We start from the raw sequence: 27,016 nt of genomic DNA, 5'->3' as shown, positions 1-27,016 counted from the left end.
TCAGACGCAAATAGATATGTTTTTTTAATTTAATTCAAATAATATTGATGGCTAAATTGGTGGCTAAATTGATGCCTAAATCGGTGGCTAAATCGATGACTAAATCAACCTGCTTATATTCAAATTTTTACATGCTTATAAATGCTTCATATTTAATTATATTAAATAGGTTTAAATACCTTTTTGGTTCCAATTTTCTTCAAGTTTTGTCAAATAAGTCCTAATTTTGGTTTTGTGTTCAAATAAGTCACAATTTTCGTCAATTTTGTTCGATTGGGTTCTTTTTTTCTAACACTGTTTAAATCGTTAACGATCATGAATAGTGTTTGTCACGTGTCACTTTGTGGTTTTTTTATTTTTTTTTGCTTTCTGAATTTTTTTTAAAATTTTTTTAAATGTCCACGTGTCAACCCAGCAACGTGCCATGTGTCAAAGTTAATGTTCTATATTCAATTTGGTCCTTATATTTGTTATTTTTGTTCTATTTAGTCCCAATTTTTATTAACATGAACTAATTTGGCCCCTCTCCAAATTGAAACCAAATTTAATTTTTATATTAAAATTCACATTTTTATTAAATATTTATATATAATATATTAAAATTCACATCATTATAACTTTGATATAAAAATTAAATTTGGTCACATCTTCGATAGGGACAAAATTGGTTAATTTTAAACAAAATTAGACTAAATTGAACAAAAATAACAAATATAAGGACCAAATTGAATATAGAACATTGACTTTGCATGTGGCACACTACGGGGTTGACACGTGGACATTTAAAAAAATTAAAAAACAATTAAAAAAATTTTTAAAAATTTTTAAAAAAATCCAAAACAATCCAAAAAAATCATGAAGTGACACGTGGCAGTCAATGTTCATGGCCGTTAATGATTTAAACGGTGTTAGCAAAAAAGGACCCAATTGAACAAAATTGACGAAATTTAGGACCTATTTGAACACAACCAAAATTAGGACTTATTTGACAAAACTTGACGAAAATTGGGACCAAAAAGTATTTTAACCTATTAAATAAAATTAAACTCCCATATATAATGTACTAAAAAGTAGTGTCATACATGATTCAACATAAAACCAAAATGAAATCAGTTCCAAATACATATCCAAGTTTTAAAGTCATTATACAATTAAAACCTAACTAACGTTCATATGGACTACCATCAGTAGAACGGTCTACTACATCATCTTCATTGCTAAGAGGATCAGAGGCCCTAACATAAGATTCTTCAACTGAATGTGTTGTAAAATAAGTTTCATATGCTTTTCTTGTTAGCGTATCTTTTCCTTTTGTTGCTCATGATCTTGCATCAACTGCGTCATCTTTTCTTCAAATGTCTTTTCCTTAGATTTCAATTCACCATTTAATTTCTGACTAATTTCACACATTTCTTCTATTTGATGAATCATTGGAGCTTGGCTAGAACTAGAATAAGCCTAGAAACCATAATAGAACAACCCATCCATGTACTCGAAACAAACATAAGAAGGTAATGCTCAAACAATCACAAACAAACGAAACCCGAACTTAGCAATACAAGATTATAACATTAATCAAAACCTTCCAAAACTAAAAGAGAAACAAATTATACAAATGCATCCAATAATTTATATCCTATAACTACAAGGGCTACCTTCAACAATACACTCCACACTAGACAAAAGTTTATATCAAATGGATCCAAAGAAAATAATATACTTATCAAATGAAATCCCACAATTTATTAACATGCCAAGATTAATGCCATCCTCTAATTTTAGTGCCTTATTGATATTAAAACTCTTTTCCGCAATGAAATACATCCAATTATGAGAAAATCTTTCACATCAAAAGATATTTAATAGAAACTCCAGATAAAGAACGATAATCTACTCACACTCAATCATGATATTAATCAAAGCCGAAAGGAACAAGCACAAACCAACCAGTTATTACATTTATATGACCACTTTGCTTGGAATAAACAAATAAACTCTTCAATTTAAACAAGTACACATTCTTTGATATCCAAAACTCAATTTTAAACATATGAAACCTTTTCCTCGTTAGAACAATTTTCCTTGTCAATATTTTATAAATTGCACAATTCCCAATCAATTCCAGTTTTGCATCAAGAAAAATACTTCAGAATATCAATACGTGGTGGAATTGCAAGCCTAAAACAAAATAAAAGGAAATAAGACCATAATACTCACACTTAATCACAACATTAGAACCTCAAATCTCGTTCAAATCCCAAAAAGAATAATTAAATCCCAAAATCATAAAATATGCATCTAGGTTATACAATTTTTCAATAAGAGTAACTCAAATGCATTAATTCACAATGAAGCAACGAAAATATAACCTAACCAACCAAAATACTAAATTACTCACCATACAAGATTCGAGCAATAACATAGGACATCAGAACAATCTGAATCCGATGTTTAAATTTAAATACGTGCTAGGGCAAACCATAACCAAGTAGATGTCAAAGATGAAGAGCAATAAACAAACCATAGTGGTAGTGTAAGAGATATGAGTGATAAACTTACCAAAGATAAGCCCAACAATGGTGAAAAGGTGAAATCAAGAAAGATAACGATCGTAGTAAGGAGGAATTCGGAATTTGACAGTGAGAAAAAAGATGAATAATACAATGTGGTGTGGTGAGGAGGAAGACGATGGTGTCGTGTGGTGTGGTGAGGAAGAAGCTGGTCGTGAGAAGAGAGAGAAGTATTTTTTTTTATTTAAATTATTTAGTCCCAAAGGAAGAGAATCTTACAATTTTGTTAACTTTTTAAGTTTACTTCTTAATCTATGTTTTTAGTTCTGAAAAGAGAGGAAATTAAAAACAATTGGGGTAATTCGAACATTATAAATATGGTGAAAATAAATAGTTATTTATTAAAAATTGAAAAAAATATAATAATATAATAATTTTAAATATTTGAAATATATTACAATTTAAATATAATAATATTATTTGAATAATTTTGATTTAGAATATACATCTAATTAAATATATATTCTTTCATGATTATAATTACTACAAATATAGTTATAATTAAATTATAAGGATATAAAATATTAGTTTCTAATTTTATTCTTCTTACTAACCAAAATTTTGTTATTAGAATAAATTAATAGTAATTAAGAAAATAGTTTCTAATTATGTTTTAATTAAATAGTAAAAAAAATTAATTTCAGCCAAAATACAAATGTAAATAATTTAATTAATTAAAATTTATATTAAACAAATAATGTTTTAACTAAAAAAATATTTAATGATTAATTACCATATTAAATATATTTTATAAAATAATACTTATTTTGGTCGTTAAATTGTTGACTAAACCATTATATATTAAATAATGTTTTAGCGATTGAAATATATTTTGTGACTAATTATCATATTAAATATATTTTATAAAATAAAATTTATTTCGGTCGCTAAATCAGTGACTAAAGAAAATCACAACACACAAAAAATTATCTTTTTGTGAACAATGATGACATATTAATGACATTAATAGGACAAAAAAGAAAAAATAATGGTCACCATAAAGACATATTAATAAGTCTTATTTTTGTGCGTGGATAAAAGAGTATTTTGATCTTTACTAGAGTTGTCAAAACGGGTAACTCGGTTCGACCCGGCTCAACCCACCACGGATTGATAATTTAGTGAGTCAATCCAACCCGACTCACTTTTTAGCGAGCCAAAAAAATTCGAACCCAGCCCGACTCACCACGGGTTGGCGGGTTAAACGGGTTGACTCACGGGTTCACTTAATTAAAAAAATATAATTTTTTATTCCTCTTAAGTCAAAACTAAAATATAATTCTAATTAAAATCTAAATAAACTTTAATACAATCTAAATACAAACCAAAATAAAAAAAAATACAAATTATTTATGTGTTGGCTAAAAAAACAACCTAACACAACCCAAATGTAAAGCCCAACTTATTAAAAAACACTTGTGTGACCCTTTTATCTGCGGGTTGGTGAGTCGGGGATGAGTCGGATTCTAGATGAGCAGGGTCAAAAATCAACCCGTATTGAAATTTGTAAAAAAAATTTAACCCAATCCAACCCGAACCCGTGGTGAGCCGGATTGGCTCGCGGGTTCCAACCCATTTTGATAGCTCTAATCTTTACACACCCTTGATAAGTTGCATGAATAAAAAAAGTAGAATCCTAAACCCTAAATTTTTTCAAAAATTTCTTACTCAATCAAAGCATGTGCTTTCTTTTTTAAAATCCAGATTCTGAATTAAAAAAATTCAATTTCATAAAGACAATTTTAGATAAGTTCAAGTCAAAAACATATTTTTTGAAAATCCACACTCGTGCCAATAGTTCAATTATAAATATTTTTGTTGATGCTGCGAAAACTAATACATATTTTTGAGTATGCCTACAAATTGATTTTATAGATTTGTTATGTTCAAAGTTAGTGAGTGACCTGCTTCACTTATATTTAAGATGAGTAAAATGTAAAATACATGAATTGAATTAAACTATTTTAAAATTGAATTAAACTTTAAAAGTGGTTAAAAAAATTGAATTAGATTATATAATAATTTAAATAAGTTGTATCATAATTTAGTTGAATTAATCAAATTAAAACTACTCTAAATTATTTTTGAAAGGTTTAAACTATCTTAATTATTTGAATTATTATTAATGAACATATTATTGTTGTAGAGCATATTTTACAAATTAGTTTGCACATTTTTATTTAGCAACTATAACTTAGTTTATTTTTTTTAAATTTCAAATTTTGATCAAATTTAATTAAGGTCAACATCAATTTAACTTAATTGATTTTTTTTTTAAATTATATATATATATATATATATAATTATAACTTTTCTAATTATAAAAATTGAGATGCTTAAATAAATAAAAGTTATGCGTCCTAATTTATATACAAAAATTTTAATCAAAAACTCACTATATGCAATTATTTATCATTATAACCAATCCCATTTGATACAAGAGAGTGTTTTTATTTATTCAATGAGTGAACAAAATTGAGCTCTGCTCCTTTTATTATTTTATCATTATCTTTCCTTTATCTAATTTTTAATTTATTTATTGAGGGGTAGGTGTAAAATAAAAATAAATAATCTCTAAAATAGTTTTATTAATATAAAATATTATTTGTCTAAAATAACCTCAATGAGCAGTAAGAAAGGAATAGTATGATTCATAGGGACTAGTTTGCAAAAATTGCCGCAAGCTTTCACAGGGTTTGTACTAACTTTTTGCCCTAAAAACCCTTTCTAGGTTTTCCATTCTTTCATCTCTCTCATTTTCACAGGCAGCAGCGGCTTCTTCTTCTTCTCCTCCCTTACTTCTCTGTGACTGTGAACAATGGCGGCATACGCGGCAATGAAGCCCACCAAGCCAGGTTTTGAGGAATCCCAGGAACAGATCCATAAGATAAGGATCACCCTTTCCTCCAAGCATGTCAAAAATCTCGAGAAGGGTATTTCTTCTTCTCCTTTTTCACGCTTTGTTGTTCCTATCCTTGGTTTTATGCTTTAACTTTCGTTTCACTATTTTTTAGTTTGTGGAGACCTTGTTCGCGGTGCAAAGGACAAGCGCCTCAGGGTTAAGGGTCCTGTTAGGATGCCCACTAAGGTTCTTCACATAACTACCAGGAAATCCCCTTGTGGTGAAGGTATTTTCCCACTTTCCTCGCTTGTTATTGTCCCATTTTTTTCTCTGCTTCTTTTACTGTATTCTTTAAGTGATTCAAAGATTTATGTTTTCTTTTGGGTTCTGATGTGATTTAGTTTGGAAGGTCTGGAATGTGCTAAGTGGAAATTGGAGGAGATGGGTTTGAAGGAAAAATGGAATTGTGTTTATAAACATGAATTAGGAGGGCTTGTTCAGTGGTTTTGATTTTAAGAAAGAAGATGAAGTGGGAGGTTTTGAAAAAAACACTTTTTTTTCTTTCAATTTTCATTCTTTGAGTAGTTGAGATGCAGGGAAAATCTTTATGTTATATATGTTTGTTTCTTAATTCCTTCCGGTGAATGATACTCTCTACTTAATCAGAGAGTTCTTCAACAATTTGTGATGTTTATTCTATATGATATTAGTTGATTGTCTGATTCATTTGGTTTGCGAGATTGGCTCTTTTATCTTATCCTTCTATCGATTGTTCTGTGATAGAGTTGGCTGAAACATAGATAGAAGTTCTGTTGGGGTTGAAAGCTTGTTAAGTGGCTATCTTGTATTTCACCGAATGCCTGAATACGTGGCTTTCATATGTTCTATTGTAACGATGATATTCTTGTGTCACGCAACTTGCTGACTTCATTTTTGAAGTATTCTGTTCAGTGTTTAGACTTTCTGAATGTTGTTTATTGTGAAAGGAATGATGTTATCATGTCTTGGTTAATGAAACTGCTTCTTGGTTTTAGGTACCAACACATGGGACAGATTTGAACTTCGTGTGCACAAGAGAGTCATTGACCTCTACAGTTCCCCAGATGTAGTTAAGCAAATTACCTCTATCACGATTGAACCTGGTGTGGAGGTTGAGGTTACCATTGCAGATGCTTGATCTTGATCCAAATTTTAACAGTTATGCTTCCTAGTTTTTCCTTCACTCTTTTTGTATTTTGTAAGTTTTGATTGCTGCACTGAATTGATTTGTTTTCTCTAGTTTTACGGTTGCAGACATTGATGAATACCTGAGAAATGTTATCTTTATACATTCTAGAATCTCACATATATTTGTTTTGATATCATCACAAATCTCAAGTTAATTGTTATTTCTGGTTTGTTACATCAAAGAATTGTTTGAATAGGATGAAGTTAACACAATTGCTACTGAAATGGATCTTTGAAGTAACTAATAGCTGTTTTTGACTCGAATTTCTTATATGAACGTGGATTCCTGAGGAAGCAAATGTGCTCTGCAACCTTGAGATTTAATTGACCTTGACTTTGAACTGTTTTTGCTTAATGTTTGGACAGTTTTATTTCAGAAGTAATTTGGCAAAAATGAAATATTGTTTGGATTATAAAATTAATGTTTTGTTACTAGGAATGTTTGTATTTTAATGAAAAGCATGTCATCATTAAGTGTGGGGACTATAAATATGAAAAACATTGAAGAAACTAACAATATAAAAGTTGTAGATTGCTTATTCTTTTCGAAAGACTAATTTAACTTGTACTCGTTATAATGAAATAATTCCTTAGATAATAAACATTTTAGGGTGTTTTTTTAAATTGCGCATTATTCTTAAGAAGTTCGTGTAATCATAATCCCTATTCATCACAATATGTAAATTTGGGCTACATTTTTGCATTATTTTTAGTTTGCATTTATTGGGGAAATTATAGTGTTAAACTATTAAAAAAGGAATATTATTTGTATTTATCTGTTTCATAATTAAATAATTAGTAGTGTGTGCTGAACCTAATACAGTCAATGTGATTTTATTCTAAACGAAAATATTGTCAAATGTTTTTATTTGGAGTCGTAATTTTTTGTTTTAAATACTTTTTGATTCACACAATATCACTAATAGATTATTTCAAATTAAATATCTGTGCGAAATAATTGTTGACGATTCCTTTTTCTAACTGATAACATTAGATAATAATGTTAAAATATTTCTCTAATAATAACGTAATTATTATATTATAGTTAGTATTAAAATTATTTTAGTATTTTCCCATATAATTTATTTCTCATAATCTAAATTGACAAAAAACTGTAAAGTAATAGACCAGACTTACGATTTGTTTGCATGATTTTTATTGGAATCAACGGTACAAATTGATTTTTATATAATTTTATTATTTCACATTTTTAATTATATTTGTTTTTTTTAAATTAGTGTAAATACTAAATTTCCATCATATATATATATATATATATATATATATATATATATATATATATAACAAATGTGGTCTGTTTCATAGAAATCTGAAAATAAAATGTATAATTACGGTCGGATTCGAATAGTAAGAATGAATTTTAGGATACTTTACTAAACCCAAATTTATATTTTAATATTTATAAATTCATAAATATATTGAAAATTTAAATTTTATTTTTTATATTATATTATAATTTAATAATAAGTTATATAAAACCATAGGCCATGCTTATTAAAATTATACATGTCATTATTATATTTATCTTATTCAAAACAATAATAATTCTTTTATTAAAAAATTAAGTTTACTATAAATTCATTATTTAAAAAATCTGACTGAATTAATTCAAAATTTGAATATCTAAATCTAATTAATATGATAAATTAAATAATTTGATATCAATTTTAAATATTAAATTTGAATTATACTATATTAATCAAGTTGGACCCGGCTCAAAATATTCGGTCCTAACCCAGTTTACTTTCGCGCAATAATCGCATGAAAAATAAAAGGGTTAAATATGTTTTTGGTAGGAGTGGTCATAGATTGTATTTTTAATTATCAATCCACATTCATTTTATATCCAAATAATTGGATCAGATTTTCGATCTAAATCCCTTTTTTCAGTAAAATTAGTTTGATTTTTTTTTAAGTTCATATCCAAATATTTCGATCAAGATTTAAATCTAGTCTAAATATTTGGATTAAGTTCAAAATCCAGAATCTATTTAAAAAAAATTAAAATTGAACTTTCTAGAACTTGTATACTTAAGGCCGACACGATACAATTTGGCCTAACCCACAAGTCTAAGCCCTACCCTATGTGGGCTAGGGCTAAAAAAGCCCCGTCCAAGTCGTCAGACCTGGCCAAGTTGACCCGTTTAAGTCGTCGGGCTAGCTCGGACTGTCTGACTCGTCATACCTGCCCAACAAGATTAAGTTGTCGTGCCGACCCGACTTCACACATTCATGTCGTCGGGCCTGCCCAATCCGTACGGGTCGTCTGGCACGGTCCGTCCAAGTCGTTAGGCCGACTCAACTTGTCCGGGTCGTTGGGCCAACTCAACCTATCTAGGTCATCGGGCTTGCTCGGCCCATCAAGATAGTCGACCCTGCCTAGTCCTTATAGGTCGTCGCGCACGACTTGTCTAAGTCGTCGGGCCAGCCCAATCCATTAAGGTCTTCAGGTCCGCTTGGCTCATTCAGGTCATCAGGCCCGCTTTGCTTTTTGGGTTGTCAGGCTCGACCGACTTGTTCGATTTGTTGGGCCCGCCTAGCTCGTTCGTGTCTGTCTTTGGGCCTGCCCGACCTGTTCAAGTTGTTGGACCCGCCCGACACTTCTGGATCGTCCCCTGCCCGGTCCGTACAGGTCGTCGAGCAAGGCCCGTTCGAGTCTGAATTTAGCCTAGTGCATCTCAATCTTTAGCCTAACCTAACTAAAAATTAAAATTGAAAATTAGGATTGGATTTTTTGGATTATCCATATTTGAAAATATTGATTTAGAGAATAGATATCCAATCTATAAAATATATAAAATGTAGATAAAATTGAAATCTAGATCCATTAAAATGGATTTTAAATGGATTGAATTTTTAATAAAATGGATTTTAAATGGATTGGATCAGAGCAAAAGTGGATTGGATCAAGAAAATTAGATTTTTTGCCCACCCCTAGTTTTTGGTCCTTCAACTTTTAGTGAAAATTAGAATTAGTCCCCCTTGGAAACTTTAAACCAATTTAGTCCCTTATATTTAGAAATATGTGGATTTAGTCATTTTAACCAAATTTTATTAAGTTTATTTGACGTTTCAAACACATTTCATTATAGTATTTTAGTTTGTTTACACTGTTTGACACATTTTCGCTTTGATGTTAGTTGAAAAACACGTTTGAAACATCAAATAAACTTAGAAAAAAATTTGATTTAAAGGACTAAATCCACGTATTTCTAAATATAAGGGACTATATTAGTTCAAGATTTTCGAGAGAGACTAATTTCAATTTTCACTAAAAGTTGAAGAACAAAAAACATATTTAATCTATAATAAAATTCCTATCAACCATCTTCTATAACAATCACTGTGTCTCTTAAGTTGTAGAAGCAATAGACTACATTTTTCATTTCAAATTTCATCACAAGTTTTAGTATAACAAAATACCTAGTTTTTTATTAGTATTCTTTAAATCTTAATAGCCAGCACCTGCTTCAAAAGAGAAATACTGACAGTTAAAAAAAAAAAGTATTTTCCAACAGAAAATACAATATAAGAAATTGAAAGTGAAACAAATAGATTAGTGAAATTGTTAACAGTGAGAGGAACATAGACAAAGAGCGAGAGAAGAGAAAGAAAAAAGTACAAAAATTAAGCACATGTAATTTTAATCCCAAAAGAAGACTCATTCACGGTTTTAAGTTATTTTTATTAATTAAATATTTATTAATCTGAGAGGTACCACCTAAAAAGCTTTTATTTTACAATAAAGAGAGTAATTATATTTAGTTTTATTAAACATTTATAATATTATGATTATATTATACTAAACTTAATTAAAAATTATAAATAGTAGTTAAAAATTATAAATTGTTATATTAACAAAATATTTACAAATAAAAAAAACATTTTTATCAGAAAATACTAAAAACAACTAAGAAAAATTGTTTTCTCAAGAACATCTCACATAACATTCCTTATTGTTGAGCATCTTCATCAACACCTATACTATTATATGTTTCCATGACAAATCACGATCGTCAAACACAAACATAACACACAGAAGGCTAAGCTAACATAAAAACACATCACCTACAATTCAAAACTCCAACATATACTTTACTACCACAACATTTATCCACATATTTAACTCAGTTTCCATACACCCAGGAACACCTATACATTAGCAAACATTGTCTCAGCATAAGGTCTCAAACTTGCAAAGTCACAAGTTCATACAAAACCACCATGAGCTCACATAATAAAGCTGTCAACTCACACAAAGCTACCAAATATCTTACTCATGTGAAATTGCCAACGGTTACATTCACACATATTTTCTAGTCTTTCGCTCACTTAGAGCTATCCATTGTTTGCTCACAATGAGTTTTCAACCACTTGTTCCCACAAAGCCTATCAGATATCTCAACCTACACAAGGTTATTAGTTGAGCTACTCACACAAAGTTTACCAATAATTTGTTCACACGGAGTTAAATCCTCCTACTCACATAAACACTTACAAAGTTCAGTAATGCTCACACAGATACTTACATAGTCCACAAGGTACCACTGCTCACACAGGATTGCTCACCCAAAACCCACATTTTGTTGAGACACACAAAATATTATTCACGTAGTCATATCTCACATACACATACAACTAAACTTGACATCAATTGCTTATAACACACATAAACCACAACATTATCTTAAAATAATAATTCATTGTACCCCTATCATTATAATTAGTATTCATCATCTCCCTTAAACACAAAAAAATATTAAAGTACTCCATTCAAAAAAAAAAAATTCCTTCCATTAATACACACTCAACCTTACCACATAATTAACAAATAATATTCCAAACTAATTTTTTCTTTCAAATAACCACATGCAACTTCAGCATATGATAACAACATCATCATAGGTTATCACAAAGTAAGGACAAAATATACCAATCACACTCACATTTTATCATATGGTAGAACCTCAACATAAATCACATACACACCAATGGAAAAAACTAATTAGCTTCATTTACAATATCAACCAATTAGTTCAACAAAACTATTAATAATTCTACTTACCTTATCATAAGCATAATATATCACCAAATCAAAAAATCATCACAACATATCACAATAAAATTAAATAGCTAGCTTCTCTTACAACATCAACCAATCAATTTGACAAAGTTACTAACAATTCTACTCTTGTTATAAGCTTATCATAAGCATAATATATCATTAAATCAAACAATCATCACAACACATAACAATAAAATTAAATAGCGAGCTTCCCTTCCCTAGATACTCAAGTTTCAATCAAACTTTTTCAATTTTCACTCTTAAAGTTCCTCCTTATTATCTTCAAAAATCACTCACATTTCCATTAGACTATAACACTACTTTGATTAAAAAATCACACCACTATCCTAACTTGTCCATTTGTAGTGAATCCCTCGGCTCAAAGAAAACATCTTAAAGATAGATTCTTATATTCATGGGATCTAATTCCGTTTATACATTCCTTATTATAATTATATTCCTTAGGGAATCTGTTTAGTATTTTCTTAATTGAATAGTTATTCATCAAAATCTTATCACTTACAAAATCTTTTTAAATGAAAAAATATTTTAAATTAAATATTTAATAAACCAATTCATCTCTCGGGATATCTCTAAAATAAATTAAACATTTTTAAACTAAATGATCAATGAACCTTTTTATCTCTTGCAATATATATTAAATGGAATAAATTTTTTAATGTTTTTAATTTTCTAGGTTCTTACACATAGGAGAAAAAGAGACATTTGTAACATGGGCATCTCTAAAGTATTAAAGAACAATAAATGACAATTAATATGTGTAACCTTTGTATGTATTATAGCATTATGGTTTCAACAAGGAAGAAGAATGCTGCTACCCAACGATAACAACTACAGAGATTAGAGACAATAGCAAAAAAGAAGAAGACCAAACAATCCAACAACTCTTTCCCTTCTCTCAGATTCCATATAACCCTAATGCATTACAAAATCTCTCATATGTGAATTGGCCCTCCTGACCCTTGCACTTTTGCGTTAGACCACACCCACAATATTGCTTGACATGTGGTCCTGCTCCTTAACAAATTTATTTTTCTCTGTGACAATTTTTTCCTGAATTACCCCTAAGTTATTTTTTTGTGTGACATTACCTCCCCCATTAAAATCAATCTTGTCCTCAAGGTTGAATTCATGATAAGCTTGTTTCCTATAGGATAGCTCTTCCCAAGTAGCATTTTCGATACCAATGCCTGCCCATTGTACCAAAACTTTTGGAATTTGTTGGTCTCCCTTGAGAATAATTATGGACTGCAAGATTAATTGTGTTGTAATATAGGACCAACATCATTAGTGACCAGAGGAAGTGGAATATATGATTGATGATGAACCCCTTGACATGGCTTTAATTGAGAGACATGAAAAATAGGATGAATTTTAGCAGTTGAGGGTAACAACAACTTATATGCAACTGGACCAATGCATTCTGTAATAGAAAAGGGTCCAAAATATCTCATACCCAGCTTCTGGTTTTTTCTCAAAGCAACAGAGTTTTGTCTATAGGGTTGGATTTTAACCAATACTATATCACCTACTTTGAATTCCACATGGCACCTCCTCTTGTTAGCTTTCTTCTTCATATAATGTTGGGCTTTATGTAGATTGGCCTTTAACTTACACAAGGCAACATCTCTTTGTTGCAACAAGTCCTGCAAATTTGGAGAATTAGTGCTATCTACAATGTACTTGTGAATCTTAGGAGGGTCCCGACCATAATTTATCTTGAATGGTGTCATACCCGTACTGAGGTGGTATGAAGTATTAAACCAAAATTTAGCCCAAGGTAATAATTTCAACCACATCTTGGGATTGTCATACACAAAACAATGTAAATACATCTCAAAGCAACGATTGACAACTTCAAATTTCCCGTCAGATTGTGGGTGATATGTAGTGCTCATAACTAGAGTAGTATCGCTTGCCTTGAATAGTTGTTTCCAAAAGTGACTCATAAAACTTTGTCTCTATCAAAGACAATAGACTTGGGAAAGCCATGTAACTTCACGACAATTTTCATAAATAATTCAACCACCTATGTGCTAGTATAATCAGCCTTTAAGGAAGCAAAGCGAGCATACTTTGAAAGTCGATCCACCATTGTCATGATTACAGTAAAACCACTAGAATTGGGTAATCCCATGATGAAATCCATTGTAATATCATCCGATATTTGTTCTAGGATTGGCAACAGTTGTAACAATCCCAAAGGGAGTGTATTGGCTGATTTAGCTTGTTGACAAATAAGGCATTGTTTAACAACGTCAACAATATCTTTATGCATGCCATGCCAATGAAATTTGGTAGTAATCCGAGACATAGTCCTTGTAACACCCGAATGTCCTCCCAGTGGTGAAGAGTGAAAATCATGCAGTATGTTTTTAACCAAGTCATGATTCTTAGGAATAACCAATCTACCATTCCAATACAACAATTCATCATATGTGGAATAGTTGGGGTGAGGAGGGGTACCTTTGAAGCATAACTCACGTATATTTTTTAACTCATTGTCTCCTGCAACTACAACATGTAATAAAGGTAAAATTTTTATGATTGGTTGAGACCATGCCATGAAAAATGATCTAGAAAAATCATTTATAGCCAAATTGTTCTTTCCTGGTTTGTATTCTATAGTAAAGTCATAGCCTAACAACTTATGCAACCAAGATTATTGTTTAGGCATTTGTAATGACTGTTGTGTAAAGCTTTTTAAATTCTTTTTATCTGTTCGAATCACAAACTTATGTCCCACGAGGTAACGTCAGAATTTTGCAATGGCTTACGTGATGGCATATAATTCCTGTATATAGGCGGATTACTTTTGCAGCTTGGGAGTTAATTTCTTCGAAAAGAAAGCCACAGGTTGATTATTCTTGCTAAGAATTGCCCCTATACCGGTCCCTGATGCATCTATTTCCAGAACATAAGCTTTAGAAAAATGTGGAATAGCAAAAACTGGAGCTTGAGTTAAGGTCTTTTTAAGTGTTTCAAACGCTGTAGTTGCCTTATCTTGCCAATTAAAATTGTCTTTTTTGAGTAGATTTGCCAAAGGAGCTGCAATAGATGCATTACTCTTAATGAACTTTCGATAATAACTTGTAAGGCCGAGAAACCCCCTTAATTGCTTAAGGTTCTTAGGAAGAGGCCAAGCTAACACTACTTGAATCTTGGAGGCATCCACAGCTACTCCTTGACCTGAAACTGTGTATCCCAAGTATTCTACTTGAGTAAGACCAAATGAGCATTTAGGTAACTTTACAAGTAATTTATGCTTCCTTAATAATTGCAAGACAACTTCTAAATGTTTTAAATGAGATGACCACGTTGGATTGTATACCAATATATCGTAAAAAAAAAACCAATGATAGATTTTCTCAACATCTTCTGAAAAACTTCATTCATCAAGCATTTGAATGTGGCTAGCACATTTGTAAATCTGAATGACATAACAAGCCATTCGTAGTGTCCATGATGTGTCTGAAATGTTGCTTTATGGCGATCTTCCCTTTTTAATAAAAATGATAACCAAACATAAGATCAAGCTTCGAAAAATACAGTGCTCTATATAACTCATCAATTAACTCGTCAACAGTGGGAATGGGGAAACTATCCTTGATAGTTATGGCATTTAAGGCCCGATAATCGGTACAAAACCGCAAGGTACCATCTTTCTTTTTAACCAACACAATTGGTGACGAAAATGGGCTATTACTAGGTACTATGATTCCTTCTTGTAACATATTGTTGACCATCTTCTCAATTTGTTCTTTTTGACTGTGAGGGTACCGGTATGGTCTCACTTTCACTAGTTCTTGCTCCTTGAATCAAGGGAATAAAATGATCCTTTGATCTACTATAAGGAAGACCTCTAGGTAGAGCAAATACATCCTGATAGGTATGTAGGAGCAATGCTAATTCAGGTTCCATGTTCTTCGGCAATTGTAGCCACTAATCATTCTCACCATCTAGTTGTTGAAATTGTAATGTAAATATTTCAGCAACTGCATGGGTTCTTTGCATCTGACGAAGGTGATTATATTGGGCTAGAGTTGGGAGTTTGGGTTTAACACCATAAAGAGTAATAAAGTTGCCATCCATAAGAAATTTCAATATCATAGTACTATAGTCAAAAATATGAGGACCTAAAGTTACTAGCCACGCTGCCCCAAGAACGAGATCTGCCCCTAAAACGGGTAGTAAATAAATTAGAAATTTTAAAGAGTGCCCTTGGATTTGTACTTGCAATGTGCCAGCCGCGGTTGTAAGAAGTTGTCTGAACTCCCACTATCAAGGAGTATTTGAATTTGCATCCCATTAACATTCCCTTGAAATCGCATAGTACCAATGCCCGAAGCTCCCTTGAGAGAATTAAAAGAAAGGTGATGTTCACGTTCCAATGAGTGGTCTATCTGGTTGTTGGGCTTATCTTGTGGGTCAGGTTGCAAATTCCCTTCCTCTACTTCCTCTGTTTGAAGTATTAAGTATTGTTTATTAGGACACCAATGGCTAGGTGAAAACTTCTCATCAAAAGTAAAGCATAATCCCTTCTCCCTCCTCAACTGCATTTATGTTGGAGAAATATTTTTTAACATTGGCAAACTTGCTTAGGTGTGGGTGGGCTAATGTGCGATGTTAGGGTTGGGTAATAAAGGTGGTAGGCTCGTGGATTTGATTGATTTTGCTAAGTTCAATGACTGGTATTTTGGGTAAGGATTGGTGGTGGTGGCTTTGTGTTTAGGTTGGTATTTCTCTTCAAAAAGTTTAGCCAATGAAACAACATGTAACAATGATATTGGGTTTTAAGCTATAACTTCTCTGCGAATGTCAATCTTAAGGCCACTAATGAAGCAATCAAGTAAGGCATCTGCAGTAATCCTTTGAACCCTATTGGCCAGACCTGTAAAATCTCGATAATAATCTTGAACAAATCCTATTTGCATTAGTTTGAAGAGGGTAGAACGAGGGCACTCATAAGGAGATGGGCTAAATTCCATTTCTAGAGACTGAGTGAATTCAATCCATGACTGAAATGGACTGTTCTTGGCCATCATTTGGAACCATGGAATCACCTCTGCTTCCATATGCACTGCAACAATAATCAGACACTGCTCCTCTGGTGTATTATAGAAAGTAAAAAATTGCTCTGCCTTAAAAATCCATTCTAGCACGTTCGACCCATTGAAACGGGGAAAATCCAACTTAACATTACGAACCTAAAATGGTTGTATAGGTGGGGGTGCACTAGGAATATGTAAAGACGTGACTGCAACTTCCATGCTCTCAAAACGAATAGAATACTCCATATGTCTTACTTCCAATTCTAAAATTCGTTTCACATTTGCTGTCGGGTCCTTTAATCTGGTGTTTTCAGCCATGATTGAGAATAGGCAAGATGAAAGCACCAATATAACATAGGCACCTCTCAAGTATTATTGAAGAATAAATGACAATTAAGATGTGTAACCTCTGTATGTATTATGGCATTATGATTTCAACAAGGAAGAAGAATGCTGCTACCCAACGATAACAACTACAAAGATTAGAGACAATAGCAAAAAAGAAAAGGACCAAACAATCCAACAACCATTTCCCTTCTCTCAGATTTCATATAACCCTAATGCATTACAAAATCTCTCATACGTGAATTGGCCTTCCTGACCCTTGCACTTTTGTGTCTGACCACACCCATAACATTGCTTGACACGTGGTCATGCTTCTTATCATAAATATTCTCTGTGACAATTTTTTCCTGAATTACCCTTGATTTATTTTTCTTTGTGACAACATTTGACTTGGCTTGACACAAGGTCATTATAGAATTTGAAAGCTGAGTTAAATATATTTTTGTCCTTAAATTATTAACTAAAATTATATTTGGTTTCTGTTGCAAAGTATGTACCAATGTTATTGTTACACTTTATAAAGAATATAAAATATTACAACTAATGAACAACATTAGAATCTCCTCTCCTCCTTACAACTCTCTCTCTCCCATCTCTTCAGTGCCATTAGGGGTTCTTAGGTCTTGTTTTCAAAGTGAGGGTAGAGGTGATGTAGGCCCTAAGTACACGTCGTGCATGGCGGTGTGCGAGGGTTTGTCCTTTAAATTCATTAATGTCATTAATCATTCTTTGCAATTCCAAAATTATATTCTTATTGTCCTTTCACACTATCACCCTCAACCCTTTCTCATAGGTCTCACAACACAACAATTTAATGTTCTCACAAATATTTCTCGATTTCTATTTTGGATGTTTGCCTAACCCATTTTTGAAAGTGAGTTTCACTTTCTCGATGATGGGTAGGAAGTGTTGGATCAACGTTTACTATTAACTCAAAAATTATAACTATTAGTCTTGGTATAACTTTTTTTACTCAAGAGTAATAATCCAAGTGTCACGATCTAATTATAACTCGATTCACTTGACCTTCGTCACAAAACAATTAATGGCACTTATACATAGAAGTGGGTTTCTCAAACCATGTGGATGAACAAGAAAAGGAGTGGAACTAAAAGATGGAAAGAAAATATGCACAACGAGAAAGACCTTAAGAAACCCCTACAACCGGAGGCGAACTCGAAATCAGATTCTATAGCCTCGTTGATAAGGAGTGAGAAAAGAGAGTTGCATAGATGAGAAGAAACTCAAACATAGATAGATAACATTTTACATTTCTTTCTTTCAAACAAAATTGGTGCTTACTTTTAAAAAATAAAATACAATTTTATTCAATAATAAAAAAAATCCATATTTAAGGATATGGTGAATACTAAATTACAATGCAATGATGACGTCAAAACCTATGCGACAAGGCAAAAAAACGTTGATGGATGCGATGCCACCACTTGTCTTTTTCCTGTCCACGCGTTACCCTTTGACGTATTTCTCTTCCTTTCTCCAACTCCCCGCTTCCTTTCTTCTTCACACTAACACACTCCACACCCTTTTTCCCAACTCTGGATATGGGAAAGCTCATGCATGCGCTTCAGTACAACAGCTACGGTGGAGGACCCTCTGCCTTAAAGGTTGTCTTTCAACTCTCTCTCTCCGATGGCCATGTTGTTGCATTGTGTTGCTTGGAAATTGTATTGATTCATTGTTAGTCCAAAAAGTATTGCAATGCTTCATCACTTCTTTTCTGTTATAAACTCGTATTGCACTATCTCTTGACCAAATTACACTCACCAAACCATTCACATTGATGTTTCTTGATATTACGGATTGCACGTTGAAGACAACCACTACACAGTAGTGTGCTTTTTTGGGTGGCATGGGGTGTTACTTTAACATTTCAATCTTAGGATTAACATAGCGATAGAAATGAGAGGGATGTCGGCAAATTTGATGAAACCTCATAGAGTATTAGTAATTTAATCTTGTTTCTTTGATATTCGGGTTGGTTTAAATTACTAATCCTCAAGGTTTGTGATTGTGATTTCTGCAGGATGTGAGTGGTGTTAATAGCAGTTAGTTAACAGAGAATTTGGTTACTTGGTTTGGTTTGTTATTATTAAGCTCCTTATAATTAGATATATGATTCTCTATCAACGTTAATATGCTTCTATGAGTTTTACTCTCATTCCTCAAGCTCTCTAGCTATGGAAACCTTCCATTTTATCCCTGCTATGATTTTGAATAACTACCTTAAGGTTTTCGAGCTCTCTGCTACTGCAATTTAAAACTTCCTCTCTCATGTAAACTCCCATTTTTTATTTAGGATAAGAAAAACATTTTGACATGATATCAAGTACCAAATTAGATAAATATCCAGTGGTACTTTTACCTTACCCCACGGCCATGAGATTCTTCCCCAGTGGATTTGTCTTTCAACTGCATTCTAAGGACTTCATCTGTGTGTGCTTAATCTGTTACATGAGAAAAAGTTCAATCTGATGTAGGAAGTGCATTATATATATTTGAATTAATGTGCATAGAAAGCACTATAATGACATAAAATAGAACTAGTAGATCAAGAATGCTGTTCATAACTTTTTATACTTATTTCAGCATGTTGAAGTTCCCTTGCCCACTCCCAGTAAAGATGAGGTTTTGATTAAGTTGGAAGCAGCTAGTCTAAATCCATTTGATTGGAAAGTACAGAAAAAAATGTTGTGGCCACTTTTGCCCTGCAAGTTCCCATATATACCTGGTAGCCTTCTTGTTCTGTTTCTCTTGTTTAGGTGTTTATCTTTATCATAAATTTTAGTATTTTAGAGTTAGGAAGGACTTGTTCTCACTTAAAGAAATCTAAGGCTAGTCCTTACAGTTTTACCTTTTGCAATGTATGACATTGACAACTATATTGAAACATTTACCTGTGCTATACTAGTAAGCTTTATTTTCTATATAAACTTAGAAGCTACCATTTTGTGATTACTGTTGAACTAAAAAATGTGGAATCAATAGCACAACAATGAAGCTGATTTTCTTTAATTACACACTTGATATTTCAGTCTTCCAAATATGGTTTACAGCTTGAGCTTACCAAATCATTTACATTTTTACTTTATCTCATGTATTCCATCTCCTTATGCAATTATTACGTTGAAGATACTGCATTATGTAGGTACTGATATAGCAGGAGAGGTCATAGAGGTTGGTAAGAGTGTACGAAAGTTCAAACCTGGAGACAAAGTTGTAGCCCTTGTCAGTCCATTTGTAAGTTATCACAATCATTATTATATTGTAGCCATTGTCCTCATCAACTAGTGTCAATTTCTTCTAGCTGTAGATAACTTTGAAGAATTTAAAAAGTGATATCGCATACTTTATGATGATATCATCCTAAATCCTCCTTTTACAGCTTTTTCATCTCTGTTCAAATTCAAAACTGATTAACTATAATACACAAGAACTTGATGGAGGTGTTTGCCAAAAGAGTATATATCATCATGACGTGCAAGTAGAATTTAGCAGCATCCGATAAAGATATTATATATCTTCTATTTTTAATTTTATTGATAGAAATATCATATATTTCAAAACCAGAAGATTTATTATATATTTATCATAATCAAGCAGCTTCATCAAAGAAAAGACATGTTTTATAATTCATGAAAGTTTATCATGCTAGAGTGGTGGAGGACTGGCTGAGTATGCTGTTGCTAAGGAAAGCATCACTGCGACAAGACCATCAGAAATCTCAGCATCAGAATCTGCTGGCTTACCCGTAGCAGGTTTAACAGCTCTTCAGGCAATCACCAAATCCATAGGGATCAAACTTGATGGGAGGGGTGAACGAAAAAACATTTTGATCACTGCTGCATCAGGGGGTGTAGGTCACTATGCCATCCAACTGGCAAAGCTAGGAAACACTCATGTGACAGCAACATGTGGTGCTCGCAACATTGAATTGGTGAAAAGCTTAGGGGCTGATGAGGTAGTTGACTATAAGACCCCAGATGGTGCTGCTCTGAAGAGTCCTTCTGGTAAGAAATATGATGCTGTGATTCACTGTGCAGTGGGGTTTCCTTGGTCCACATTTGAGCCTAACTTGACCTTCAATGGAAAGGTTGTAGACATAACTCCAAGCTCTGCTTCAATGTTGACATTTGCTCTCAAGAAACTTACCTTCTCCAAAAAGCAACTTGTGCCTTTGTTTTTGTTACCCAAGGGTGAGGACCTTCAATATCTCATCGATTTGGTCAAGGAAGGAAAGCTTAAAACCGTTGTAGATTCCAAATATCCTCTAACCAAGGCTGAAGATGCTTGGGCCAAGAGTATTGATGGTCATGCAACTGGGAAGATAATTATTGAGTTCTAGATATGCATAAGAATTCTCCATAAACTCAAATATACTGTATGAAATGAATTGATTCAGAAATACCTTTCAGTTTTACTTTGGTATGACATGAAACACTGTAACATAAGATTTGTTTGGCCACTGTAACATAATATTAAAGATATTGTTTTCATTCAGCACTAGCTATAAAAATGAATTCTTTAAACCGGTGTCTAAAATTTACTTGGAATTTGTGTCCAACAACAACAACCACGAAACACCTATAGCATCTAAAAGGCTTCATCAAAACAATTGTTGGTGCAGAACTGTTAACCAAGAAGACAACTTCAAAATCTACAAACAATTACTTAATACAATGAAACATTGTGCACTTGAATCAAACATACGTCTATCATCAAATTACACACAATATATAAATAACCACTCCAAATATACCAATAAATTGTACTGAAAATTTTTATAATTAAGATAGAAAATCTTGACTCAATCATAAGTGTGGGTCCTCCTCGCTTTACCACGATTCTTATTTTTCTTAATACTTACATATTTTATCCATAACAACAATTTATCTTCGGTACAACGCGATTTAAACAAAATTGTCAAACATTCAACTCAAAACTTAGTTATGTCTTTAAACTAGGCTTAAACAATTATTTATACAGGAAAAACACAACAAACTTACTATCATCAAATCATCATAAAGACAAACTAATCTTTGATACGATTTCTTAACCTACTTTTTTTAATCTACTTTTAACCCACTATTTCAATTACCATTAGATGATTTATTTTGATTCTTTTAAGTAATGTGATGTGATGATCTAATGGTAATTAGAATGGTGAATTAAAAGTGGATAAAAAAAAGTGGATTAAAGTATCATTATCCCACGATAAATATAATATTCTAAAAATTTAACTATTAATTATACTACAAATCCATAATACTTGCACATAATACAACCTAAGCATACACTGAATATATATATATATATATATATATATATATATATATATATATATATATATATATATATATATATATATATATATATATATATATATATATATATATATATAATAAAAGAAAAACTTTATTTGTTTCCATACGTTTTTCCTGCACCTATACCTACATTTGCTTATATACATAATACATTCATCACAATTCACAAAACAAAACAACACATGCATAAACTATTTGAAATGCATTCCTAACATAAGATACTGATATAAAAGAAACAACTTTATAAATAATTCATAAATAACCGAATTTCAATCAAATATGACATAATAAATTATATAGATCACACATGGATTTATATGTTAAAAGATACTAGTATTTTTACTTGTGCAACACACGGAGGCACCGAATTTTAAAAATTAAAAATTATCGTATATTTATTAAATTAATTTGAAATTATAAAAGTATAATTAAATTTAATATAAGTATTTTATTTTATAAAATTCAATAATAATATTTTAATTGATTTTATGATAAAAATGTATTTAAGTTATTTATATATATTTTTAACAAAATGTGTTATATATAATTATTTTAAATAATATATTAAGATTTAGTTAATTAAAATTAAGAAATCAAAATTTAATTTTAAATGAAATATTGAGTAAAAAATGTAGAAAAATATAATAGTAGATTCCCTAATAATATAAATAATGAGCCATATAGAAATTGTTGAGTAGACCCTATAAAAATACAAAAGTTAGACGATACAAAAGATGTGAAGAATAAATGATATAAAACTACAAATGATAGACTGTGCATATAAATATAAATAGTAGATTCTTTAAAAATACAAATATTAGACAATGAAAACAAAATATAAATAGTAAACCATCGGAAAACTACAAAATGTAGACCATGCAGACAAATATAAAGAGTAGACTCTATACAAATACATAGGTTAGATGTCTGGTAGACTCCTCTATTAGAGTCATTATTTCACAATTTTTTTATATTTTGAATTTCAAATTTAAACTTTGCTCCTATATTTTTATAACTTTTACAATTTAAAATTTTTGAATTCAAACTTTATTATTATATATTTTAAATTTCAAATTTGGAAATATGTATCATAATTTAGAAAAATAAAATAAAATTGAATGTTTTAAGAATTTAAAATTTTTACTTTGTAACGATACACCGATGTCTATGTTATAAAAATTATTTTTTAATTATTGTTTAAGTTTTTGTGAAATGTCAAAAATATGTAAAAATTGTTTAAAAACATTTAAAAATTCATTAAAAAGGATTTAATGTTTTACGGCTTTTTAGATGTTGAATTTTAAATCTAAACTTTGATATCATATTTTTACCATAAATATTAAAGTATTTATTAAAAAAATATATCAGAAACATTATAGTATTTATTAAAAAAAATTTAACTTTTTGTTATATTTTATTCTAAATGTTAAATTTAAATTTTGTTACCACAACTTTTTACTTTCCGTTATTATTTCAAATTTGAATCCAAAATTCACTATTGTTATATATATTATAAGAATTTTTTCACAATTTAAAACCAAGGAAATATTTAATTTCCAATTAATTAATTTGAAATTTATTTTCAAAAACGCGGAAGGAAGATACTACCAAATATTATCTACCACCTTGATGTTCGAAAAAATGGACTATAAAATGAAAAGTTCGGTTTTCATGGACATTAAATGGAAAAAGAAAAAGTTTCTAATGTAAATTTAATGTAATGTAATATAATATTATATAAAAATATAAAATATAATATTACATTAATTCTACGTAATTTTATTTTTAAATTAATATTTAAATTTAATCATAAATTAATATAAAATTAAGAATATAAGCATAAGTAAGTAATATTAAAACACATTAATGGTTTCTAATACAATATTTTTAAATCATCTTTTCAATTTTATTAATACTAAGTACTAATTAATAATATATAACAACAATAAAAGATTGAATATTAATAATTAATGATAAATAATAAACATGTAATATCTTAAAAAAAACAACGTCATGGAATTTTATATTTTATATATACTTAAAATTGATAAATAATACTTTTTAGAATGTCTTAAACCCTAATTATACGTTTGATTGATGTTTCACGGTCCATTGAGTCCCACAAATCATACTTGTTGTTCATGGTAAATAGTCATAATTCAAAAAGAAGACGTGTTGGAAGAGACAACTTTTCTTTATTTTTTGTGAATTTGTGTTATTGTATGCTGATAGTGCATTGAAGTAGAAAAATATTAAATTGCTTTTGTTCATAATTAATGCTCTCTCAAGTCCAGTGATGCAAAATTCTTAGAAGACGAAAAGTTGTTGACATTTGAGAACGTAAATGCTGGAAGACAAAAAGAATATGAGAAGTTTTGATTGACAGTGTGACCAAAAGTTTTAGTTTTTTATTTATTCTTTATATTATTGACATTTATATTGGAAGATGTAATGTTGATTTATGAGAGTTTATTCAATAAATTATGCTGAAATTTAAGAAGATTTTTAAAACCTGTGTAAAGTTATTTTAAAAAGGTAGGTAGATTTTTAAAATATTTTTCATTTAAAATTATAATAAAATAAATTTAAATATAACATTGCAATGAGACACACAAAAAGTTGTTGGTTTCTTCACAATTAATGCTAATTAATAACTAAGACATGTTGGAAGAGACAAAAATTTCTTTATCTTTGAGAAGTTGAAAAAATATATCTTGGAAGTGGTGTTGGAAGAAAATAAAAAAGTTATTTTTATTTTTCTAAACATTTTTTTTGGAAGATGAAAAGTAGGTTATGAAAAGTAGAAAAAGCTTCTTCAGTAAGCTAAGTAAAAATAGTCTTAATTTTTAATTTGGTAATTAAATATATTTAATGTTTTAATTTGGTAATTAAATATATTTAATGTTAGTAATTTGGTATTCACTATGAAGGCTACAAAACATACCAGTCGTATAGTATCTATAAATTTTACACCGAATCCTAATTAATTTATTATTTTACAATTTCTAGTTTAATTTATTTTATAAAAATTAGCTACCTTCTCCAACAAACTGTGTAAAGGTTTATAAAGTTATCATCTTGTCATACTTACTATTTCAAAACATTAATTATGAAGACCACCAATTATGTTTTTTTTGGGACAATACACTCTCCTACTACATTAAATGAATGTTGTATTTTTCAATACATACCTCTTTCAAGACTCCATTTTCCAACCTCTGTCAAACATAAGTGTTCTACACGAAGATTAAATTTTTCTGTATAGGTTAGTGGGCTCTTATGTTCTTAGCAATTTGTAGATGTTTTAGGCACACCTTTGCATCTTCAACAAAGACCTTTTAACTGCCTCACTCTAGGTGTGTTTTGTGAAGAAGAAAATTTGAAAGAACAAAGGACAAAAAAACATAAATCATATACAAATATGTATCCGAAAAATAGTGAGTCAAATATGACTAAAGAAAAATTGAAACTTCAATTATTTAAAAAAAAATAGCCCAAAACAAATAGATAAAAAGAGAATAAAAAAATAGTAAGTTGAATCTAATACACAAAAAAACCGTAATAGTAAAAAAACAAAAACTTTAATGGGTTAAACCAAACCACATATATATATATATATATATATATATATATATATATATATATATATATATATATATATATATATATATATATAATACTAGAATCTCATTTATATATTTTGTTAACAATGTAAAGACAATTCTCCTTTTCATATTTTTATTTCAATTTTAATTATATTTAAAAACTATAATCTATAACAATATGTAAATAAATTATTATTTTTAATGTACATATTTCATGTTGTTATTTTTATTGTTAATAAAATAATATTTTTTATATCAATACACAATGAAATTCTCTTTTGAAATGCATATTTTATATTCTTATTTTGTCACTAGTTATATTTTAAAATAAAAAATAAAAAAAATTATTCAAATATTAAAAGCAACACATGTTATTTTCTTATAAATTATATATATATATATATATATATATATATATATATATATATATATATATTAAAGATTAATATTCCAACTATTAAAATGATATTAATTGTAATTATGTAAATAGATAAATTATGTATTTGTCAATTAAAAATGGATGGGGCATAATTTTGAAATATATTTATCTAAAATAAAATTTTCGAGAATATATTTAATTTAAATAGAAATTTTTTAAAAATTGAATAACGGTAATAGCAATACGATTAATCAATTCAAGTTGCAACATATAATATTATTATTAAATTGAGTGTTAAAATTGTGTTTGAATACCATATTTATGACAATTAAGTAATAACCATTACTTGTTAATTCAGGTTAAGGAGAAATTATTAACACTAAAAATAATTTTATACTATAATTTAAAATTATTTTATTTTAAAATAAATATTTATATTGTAACCAATATTAAAATAATGAGTATTCTTTCTTCTAAAACCATCCATCCATAACTAACTACTCAACTCCACCTACGGTTATAAATATCAAATACCTTAATAACAGCTT

At 30.0% G+C, this 27,016-nt stretch overlaps 2 protein-coding genes across 2 annotated transcripts; both read left to right on the top strand.

Annotated features, from left to right (window-relative positions):
- Positions 1-5,255: 5,255 nt before the first annotated feature.
- On the top strand, positions 5,256-6,776 carry LOC114183568 (40S ribosomal protein S20-2-like). Its single transcript, XM_028070637.1, has 3 exons — positions 5,256-5,503; positions 5,585-5,698; positions 6,447-6,776. Exons 1-3 carry the CDS (start codon positions 5,389-5,391, stop codon positions 6,587-6,589), a joined length of 372 nt encoding a protein of 123 aa, XP_027926438.1. The 5' UTR covers positions 5,256-5,388; the 3' UTR covers positions 6,590-6,776.
- An 11,859-nt stretch (positions 6,777-18,635) lies between these two features.
- LOC114184118 (chloroplast envelope quinone oxidoreductase homolog) lies at positions 18,636-21,660 on the top strand. Its single transcript, XM_028071369.1, has 4 exons — positions 18,636-18,767; positions 19,750-19,891; positions 20,309-20,400; positions 20,816-21,660. The coding sequence occupies exons 1-4, from the start codon at positions 18,705-18,707 to the stop codon at positions 21,503-21,505; spliced, it is 987 nt and encodes a 328-aa protein (XP_027927170.1). The 5' UTR covers positions 18,636-18,704; the 3' UTR covers positions 21,506-21,660.
- The last annotated feature ends 5,356 nt before the right edge of the window (positions 21,661-27,016 follow it).

The sequence above is a fragment of the Vigna unguiculata genome, chromosome 5, assembly GCF_004118075.2.
Source record: "Vigna unguiculata cultivar IT97K-499-35 chromosome 5, ASM411807v1, whole genome shotgun sequence".
Classification (NCBI taxonomy): Eukaryota; Viridiplantae; Streptophyta; class Magnoliopsida; order Fabales; family Fabaceae; genus Vigna; species Vigna unguiculata.
The sequence above is the reverse complement of the archived record's forward strand: the minus strand, read 5'-3'. Positions and strand labels throughout refer to the sequence as shown.